Here is an 8345-nt window from a genome sequence, read left to right on the forward strand (position 1 = left end):
GGTGAGGATGACCATGGAAGAAGCAAATTGAGGAGAGTGGAGGAAAGCCCATAGTCGTTGACTCTTCTATACTAAAAGGTTATGTGTGTGGCACTCTAGCTCGTCTATGGATGTGATATACCGTATATCCTTTGATCATTATTATGCTACATTTCCAAGGTCACTTATCGGTGGTGAGGAGCGATGATGAGTCCTCAGGAATCATTCCCGGAAGCAACTTCAGAGTCGAAACAGCCCCGAGGCATGAGAGTGTTCATCATTGGCAGCGAAGCTGCTGGATATTTGCGGTTTCGAATTGAATGCTGCGAATCCTTTCGCGGCGAACTGCTCAATGGGGGGGAGGGAGACTCTCATGTGGATCGGACAGGGCTGCTGCTCTGGCCCGGGTCTTTCCTTCTATGCGCATACCTCCTGTCCAGACGCAAGGTCTTGGTGGAAACCTCTGTCATACAGCATGTCGTAGAGCTAGGGGCAGGCTCCACAGGTCTAGCGGGACTGCTGTTGTCCCATTTGTCGCTTCCTTCAAACCCCTTTGGACCGAAGAACCCCGCAAGGCGACGCATCACGTTGACAGACGGGGACCTGGAGAGTGTGACACTCCTGCAGTGTAACGCCAGGAACCACCACCGGGAAGCAGACATCACTCTTTGTTCCTCAAAGTTCGTTGACTTCTCCGCTGCCCTTACCGCGGAACTGGCCGTCATGCGGCTCCGTTGGGGTAACAGGGAGGAGGCAAGTTCCTTGGTGCGAGGTGAGGAGCCTCCTGTATCGCTTATAATTGGCAGCGACATCCTCTACCCTTCAATTTCTCAAGACAATATCCGCCAACTTTTGCAGTGTGTTCGAGTGTTGTTGCTTTCAAGGAATGGGAAGGAAAAGACGACGGTTGGGGCTGCGAAAGTCAGGCCAAGTAAGGAACCTCAGCCGCGTGGGCGGTTTGTATTGAGCTTTATCGACAGAGACAACAAAGCAACTCTTCGTAACTTTGTCAACGCGCTGCGGATAGAAAATTATGAGGTCGAAGATGTAATTGATGGGACAAGTTTACTCGTAGAAGGGGATGAAAAAATTTCGGTCGAGGAAGAGGAAGAAGTGGAGGAGCGAGACAGTGAGGCAATTCAGAAGGATATGGGATTAAGTGAACACACGCGACGTCGTACGGTTCCGATGATGATGGGGGGCGTGGTGATGGTGCTAAGGCCTTTAACAGGTGATGTGATAGGGGGAGAAGGGGTGGGAACTGCCGAGCACGGGCCGTCCTGGGCAGATCGCTGGTTTAGGGACCTGTGGGAGGAGGCTCCTCCTTGCGAGGTTGAGGAATGGGAGCCGCCTTTGTTGACTGACGAGGCGCATGGTGACTGACAACAATACTCAAAATGTGAAATAATGAGAAGCTAAAAGGCACGAGGGAGGGTGCCTATTCTCCGGGCTGGGGTATGTCCTGTGTGTGAGGGAGGGCAATCCATCCATCTGCCGAGCGACGTGTCCGACGGCCGCAACGAGTCAGCACGTCTTCTGGCTACACGCTTCATTTTGCCAACTTGACCGAAACCTTCCAGCACACATTGGCCTTTTGCTTAATCTTCTTCTGTGACTGTCGAGACGGTGTCATACATACTCTATTCCACGCTGTCCGGCATCTCGTGGAGCGCGTTGACCGTTGCTTGCGGCTTCGGCTCTGTCGTCGTAGACGTGCGTGTTCTTGGTGTTTTCCCGCTTCCCCTTGCTAATCCCTCACCCTTCGTTTTTGCTTCGATAGAGTAGATTTTTGATACTCCACGCAGCTACCCAACATGTTTAGAGCAGCGACAAGCACCAATGACAGCGGCAGCACGGGTGGAGACGAAGCGTCTTGTTCTTGGCTGTCTGCCTCGTCAGACCCCTCTGTTCCAGCTGCTGCTCTGACGCGGACTGGGGGAGACGGCACGACATTATTTGAGGCCAAGCGGGTCATGGCATTGTGCCTTTTGTCGCTGGTCAGTCTAGCTGCGGGGGCACCTTGCCCGATTGATGATGGTGGATGGTCAACATCCAGATCGAAAACGTTGACCGGCTTCCTTCGGCCGTCCACCTCGGCGCCTGTCACCCCGCTCTGTGGTGGGTTCCGCCCCGGACAACGGCGGGAGCTTTTGTCACCGAGAGGTGTGAGCTATACGGGAACTAGCACAGGGTCGAGCCATATGTCCAGCCCGGTGGTTGTCCAGCTCAATCATTCCTCGGTTGCCATCACGGTGAGTCACGCGCCGTCGTCTCCCGTCCGGGAATCTGAGGGATTCGATTCTGTTTGTCCAGCGATCGCTTTCTATTTACACGTGTGTCCACATACTCGGCCCTTAAAACTGTCCTCCTCCCCCCCCCCTTTTTTTCTGCTCTTTTCTGCAGGAGGAGTCCTCCGCCTACGCCTTGCCCCCCTCCCAAGCAGCGGCGCGTCGACGGGCGTTGCCGAAGCCGACAAACCTCCCAGGACTGAGCAAAGAGGACCTCATATTGCTGCGAGCTGGCCAACGTGTGCAGCATCAGATCCGCAATGGCTGCGTGGGTAGCGGGTATGTCGTTGTGGACGTGCTGGCGGACAGCGCCACGGTCTGGAACACGCTCCTGGGCTTCGAGCGCTACGCGGACATGATTCCCACCATTCGCAAGGTCAAGATCACCTCCCGGTGGCCGTCCTTGACCAAGGGAGTCTTCACACTCTCCAAGTTCCGCTTCCGCCTCTCGGTCGTCCACAAGCACGCGCCTGAGGAGGTGCGTTCTGGTGGAGGATGCAGAGAAAGGAGCTCAAAGGGATTCCTGATCTTGGTCGAGCCCGGACGGATTCCTGGATATAGTCTGACTCTGTCATCTACTCATTGTGTTGTGTTTCATATTCTTTCCCTCCTCACAAGAATCGCCTGAACTTCTACCTCGACCCCGACTGCCAGCAGTACCGCAGCATCTTGGAGATGGCGGAGGGATTCTGGTACATCGAGGATCAACCTGCGGATCGACCGGAGGGTTGGACGCGGGTCTACATGTCGGCGACTGTCAAGGTCAACAGCCTGGTGCCCATGTGGCTGGTGGACTACGCGGCCGAGCGGGCGCTGAAACGGGCGACCTCGTGGTTGAAGCCCTATGTAGAACAGAACAGGGGGGAGATGGACAGGAGCGGAAGGTGAAGGGCTTTCAACTCAAAGGAAAAGAATGTACAGTCAACTAGCTTAGGATTGCATTAGAGCGTTCTTGTACTGATGAGGATGAGTCGGCAGGAGGAGGAAAATGTGGGAAATCGGAGGCTTCTTTTGGATTATGGTTGAAAGGCTGTAAGTTTTGAAAGTAATCGCAGCGTTGAGTGCGCTGCTATTCAGGGTGGTGTTGTTTTGTATTAGTGGCACGATGTTTTGGCTGGTTGAGCATTCGCTGCTAGAACGTAGTACAGTTCCCTCAAGGCACTGTGGCTCAGTGTTTCTTGACCGGAAAATATCCTTTTCGACGAGGAAGCTCAGGTTTTGAAAAAAGGTTAAACGAACACGAAATCTTCTTTTTCAAGGCAACATCGTCCTCGTGAAATTGTTTGGGGATGATACACCATTTTATTTTATTTCGTGACAGAGTTATCAGTGGTGTTTGACGTCTGTTGTTTCCACACCCCTTGCAATTCAAGCTTCGACAAAAGCATTATGAAGAGGAACTAGTGGACATAACCTTATAATTTCGAGGAGATACTGACTCCAATTTCCTGAATGCGAAATCTGTTAGCTGCACTTTTTCCCAGTCATCGCTCGAAAAGCATTTTTTGGTCTGTCTCTCTCGCTCTCTCCTCAGAGCGCGCCTTTTCGAAGTTCCTTGGTGCCGTGATACTCAAGGCGACGTTGAAGATGAGCCATCCGCACCCTTTTCACACCCCCACTTCGACTTGAAAGCACTTCAGTGTGAAGCAGGTCGAGCACGACCTGTGCAACGGGTACGAAATTAAATTCATTTTTGCGTCCCCGTTAATCGCCTAGCCTCACCATAATGGATACGAGCTCAAGTGTCGAACTGCGAGGCCGATCCGGCATTACTTTCCCAGTCAATATAACATCGAATGTCTTCGCTTGCGCGGTGGGCAGACCCATAAGGGTACAACCTGTATTTTCAGTTCAATGTCGAAGGGTGTGCGTTGGGGAGTATTTGGCCTTAAAGTGGCTCGCTGGTCCTCAACCCCAGGATAATATGTCCCTGCCAGCACGACACCGCCCTCATGCTCGTCCTGTTTTCGCCTATACTTCAAAATGCCACAGACAGGGAGAAGCAAACCAAATCAGTACACAGACGACAAAGAGATGAAGACTTTCGGAGCGTTATTGGTCCTAATGGCTCTTTTCGGCCTCTCGAGTGCCTTCATGCCCAAGGCGCCAATGCATAAAGTCGCTGCCGCACCTGTTGTCGCCCGCGGTAAGCCAGTTCTCTTTCGTTCTCGGGAAACTCGTATCAATCTATTGAGCTGATAATATCGCGTCTTACATGCACTCCGGTCGTCATCAGGCCGCGCTATGAAGATGATGGAGGACAGCACGTACTGGGAGGGCAAGGCTCCCTCTTCGGCCGTGCTGGGCCCTTTCCTGGCCAAGGTTCCCTCCGGCGTCCTTGGCCCCGCCTCCTTGGTCGCCCTGATGGTGGTGCGTCATTGTGTGGGAGCTTGTAAAGGGAGGGTGTGGTTAAAGGTTTGATACATTCAGGGAATTTCACGCAAGGAAAGAGCTGACACAGCCATGCACTCGCTCGTACTCTGACCACCTACAACAGGGTGCGTACTGCGTACACGAATCCAATATTTTCAACATCCTCACCGTCGATTCGTAAGTGTTGTGATGAGATTCTTCTGTTTGTCGCGCCTGAGCTTACTTCTTCATACCTACCACTATCCCCTCTCTCTTCCCTTGTCTACCAGCGTCAACCCTGCCTACGTGCTCGGATCTTTCTTGACGCCCATCTCCTGGGGCATGCACGTCGCGGCGTGGATCCAGAAGCAGAACGGGAAGTAAAAGACAGGAGGGGGTTTCGTGGCCTTGGAAGGAGAGGAGCGGGCTCCGTGGAACGGGTCGCAACCTTTGCTAGCGGAGATGGAGGGGCCTGCGGGCTGTCTGTCGAGGGAGACGTGCTCCTTCGAGACGGAAATGGAGTGTCCGAGGTTTTGCTGGGAGGAGGGACGGAAGCTTGAATGTGAGCCCGAACATGAGCAGTTAGGGAGAGGGAGGGTAGAGGAGGCCTGACAAGGGTGAGGATGACCATGGAAGAAGCAAATTGAGGAGAGTGGAGGAAAGCTCTCAGGAGTACAGCGCGAATGCTGCCAGACGTCAGCTTTAGCGAGGCGGTGGGAGGAACTTCGAGGCAAAACCATGACTGCGATTCAAAAGACTGGCAATTGTTTCCCCTTCCTTGCCCAGTGCGATCCTTTGCTTCTTTACTCGGTGCTGTCGTGTAAGCTGAGTTCCTTCTACCCACACGTCACCCTTCCCACCAGCCCTCGACCCCGAGGCATGACTTCCTCACTCCAAAGCACCTATCTCTGGCGTCCTCCCTCTATTTACGCGGTTAGGAGCGTGGCTCCCCCGGCCTCCCTGATCTTTTTCTCCGCGTCCTTCGAGAAGTACTTGGCCTTCACGACCAGGGGCACGGAGGGCAGCTTCCCTTTTCCAAGCACCTTGAAGAACCCCATCTGTGTCACATCCAGCACCGGGGCCTTGTCCCCTCCGCCCGCCTTCGCCGCCTCGTACGCCTCGGCCCCCAACAGCGACCAGAGCTTGTCCACGTTGACGGCCTTGGTGTAGGTCCGGTTCTTCAGGACGTGGAAGTGCCGCATCCCCACCTTACCGAAGTACCCAGGGTGATATTTATCCATCAGGATGCGATGGTGGTGTTGACCACCGGCGTTACCCCGCCCACCTGGAATTGCAGACAATAAGGAAGTCGTGAGGTGGTGAGGGACAATCATTGAGTGCAGCAGCGCTCACATGCACGCCCCTCCCTCCCCTTCCCGAAAAATAAATGACCCTCCATGCATGCATTATGACACGTACCCGGATGCTTGCGATGCTTGCCAATGCGGCCGTGGCCTGCGCTGACATGTCCTCGCTTTTTTCGGTTCTTGGAGAGCCTCGAAGGCTAAATTGGGGAGGGGAGGAGGCAAGAGACGTGAGATCCAGGCAATTACTGCGAAAAGCAAACCTTCGCAATGGCGTGTCTGTTCAGTCCTTTCCCCCAGTCTACTGCACTTACCATTTTCAAAACAAAGAAGAAGTAAACTCTCCTGCATGATTGTCATGTGTGGTAGGGAAACGGAGTGTCGGTCAGCCTTTGTCTTCCCGTCTTTTTCCAGTGCTGCGGGTAAAAGCACAGCAAAAAGGCGGCGCCCATTGGCAAAGACACAAGCATGTCAGCACCAGTGTACACAGCCAAAGCTTCCATAGAGTGGACGCCTTGGCAAGACAGCCTGGCAGCAGGCCAGCCATTCCTGAGGCCTGCCTCTCCTCCACTTACGAGGGAGGCCTCAGCGAAGGTCGTTCATCTACATTGCCCTGCATCTTGCCCCGCCATCCATCTTACTAATTTCGCTTCCTTCCACTGAATCCAACCCACCCGTCCCACATAACCTTCGTCCCGGTGCTTCGGGAGGGGGGGCACGATTGTCCGGGGAGTGTGAGTGCAGAAAGAGGGGAGGCACTGGTACGGTGTCTTCAGAGCCGTTCATCGCGGTGGGCCTTCCGCCCCGGGCGCTCTCTCAAGAATGAGGCTTAAAGCCCGGGTGGCATCTGGGCCGATATCAAGTCGCGATGTTAGTGGCCAGGCCAAGGGAGTCGCTCGTGTATGTGGCAAGCAAGTGAGGTCCTTATCCATGCATGTCCATGAAGCATGATTGCTTGATCGATCTAGAATAAAATAACTTTTCTCCCCATTGCGCTTTTAACGATGTAGCTAGTAGCTAATCTCTGTTCGACTGACGACCTCCCCACTGGTCATGTGGCAACACAAGACAGGCATGTTGCTCGATAAGGAAGCGGGCACATTCAGTGCATTCGATTTCGGTCTTGATCGGCGGCTTATCAAGGCGGTGTCGCGCATGGGTTTTATTTACCCAACCCTGGTACAAAGTAAGGCAATCCCGTTGGCCATGGAGGGGAAGGATTTACTCGTGCGTGCCCGCACCGGGTCCGGGAAAACCGCCGCCTTCGCCCTGCCTACTCTCCACAAAATTCTGCTCCAGAAGGCAGAAGAGAGCACACTCGGCATGTCCCATTCTGTTTCGACGACACCTGCCACACGGTCGAGTCGCAAGAAGCCAAAGGCGGGGGCGCAATCATCACCCAGCGGGGTATTGGCCTTAATTCTTGTCCCCACAAAAGAATTGTGCGACCAAACCTACCGTACCTTCGTAGATCTAACCTACTACTGTCGAGACGTGGTGAGTGTGCAGGCCTTGCTCGGAGGGGGGGACGCGGCGGCCATGAGCGCGCAACAAGCCCTTCTGAGGGACCAGCCCGACCTGCTCGTGGCCACGCCCTCTCGCCTCGTCTCCCACTTGCAGGCTGGGAACATATCCTTGAAGGCCTCGGTACAAACCCTGGTCATGGACGAGGCCGACCTGATCCTCTCCTTCGGTTACGAGGAGGACGTGAAGCGAGTCGTGGCGGCGCTGCCCCGCATCTACCAGGGCATCCTCATGTCCGCCACCCTCAGCCCCGAACTCGACGACTTAAAGCGTGTAGTCCTGCACAGCCCGGCCGTACTCAAGCTGGAGGAGGGTCGAACGGATGGCGAGCTTCTCCAGTTCTACGTGAGCCTCCCCGAGGCCGACAAGCTCCTGCTCGTCTTCGTCTTCCTGAAGCTGGGGGTGCTGGAGGGAAAGGGGCTCTTTTTCGTGAACGGCCTGGACGCCTGCTACCGGCTCAAGCTCTTTTTGGAGCAGTTCTCCATTCGATCCGCGGTCTTGAATGCCGAGCTGCCGCTGAACTCCCGGCTGCACACGCTGCAGGAGTTCAACCGAGGCATCTTCGACTTCCTGATAGCCACGGACGAGAGCCTGGACACGGCGTGCGGGCCAGAGAGCGAGGAGGAAGAAGAAGAGGAGGAGGAGGGGGAGGAGAAGGAGGAGGAGGAGGAGGAGGGGGAGGAAGAGGGAGTTGAAAAGGAGGAGGGGGGGAAAGGCAGCATGCGAAAAGGGAAGGGGGGAGCTGAGGTGTCGGCGGGGAGGAGGGGAAGGCGCCAGTCGAGGGGTGGAGGACCGGCCGCGGGGAAAGAGGAGGGCCGGCCGGGGGAGAAGGAAGAAGAGGAGGATGAGAAAGGTGAGTGCATGATGCATGGCGTGTCGGGAAGCGACCTGTGCAACG

General features: G+C 55.0%; 2 protein-coding genes across 2 annotated transcripts; one reads left to right on the forward strand and one right to left on the reverse strand.

Annotated features, from left to right (window-relative positions):
* Positions 1 to 1762: 1762 nt before the first annotated feature.
* On the forward strand, positions 1763 to 3155 carry NGA_0260102 (uncharacterized protein; the record flags this gene model as incomplete). The annotated part of the gene is made up of 3 exons (XM_005853348.1): positions 1763 to 2231; positions 2383 to 2745; positions 2886 to 3155. The coding sequence occupies exons 1-3, from the start codon at positions 1794 to 1796 to the stop codon at positions 3153 to 3155; spliced, it is 1071 nt and encodes a 356-aa protein (XP_005853410.1). The 5' UTR covers positions 1763 to 1793.
* Positions 3156 to 5545: 2390 nt separating this feature from the next.
* Positions 5546 to 6123, reverse strand: RP-L27AE (large subunit ribosomal protein L27Ae; the record flags this gene model as incomplete). The annotated part of the gene is made up of 2 exons (XM_005853349.1): positions 5546 to 5904; positions 6039 to 6123. Coding segments are annotated over 2 exons (444 nt in total), but the record flags the coding sequence as incomplete, so codon positions are not given.
* Between the last annotated feature and the right edge of the window lie 2222 nt (positions 6124 to 8345).

Source organism: Nannochloropsis gaditana (assembly GCF_000240725.1).
Source record: "Nannochloropsis gaditana CCMP526 unplaced genomic scaffold scaffold940, whole genome shotgun sequence".
Classification (NCBI taxonomy): Eukaryota; class Eustigmatophyceae; order Eustigmatales; family Monodopsidaceae; genus Microchloropsis; species Microchloropsis gaditana.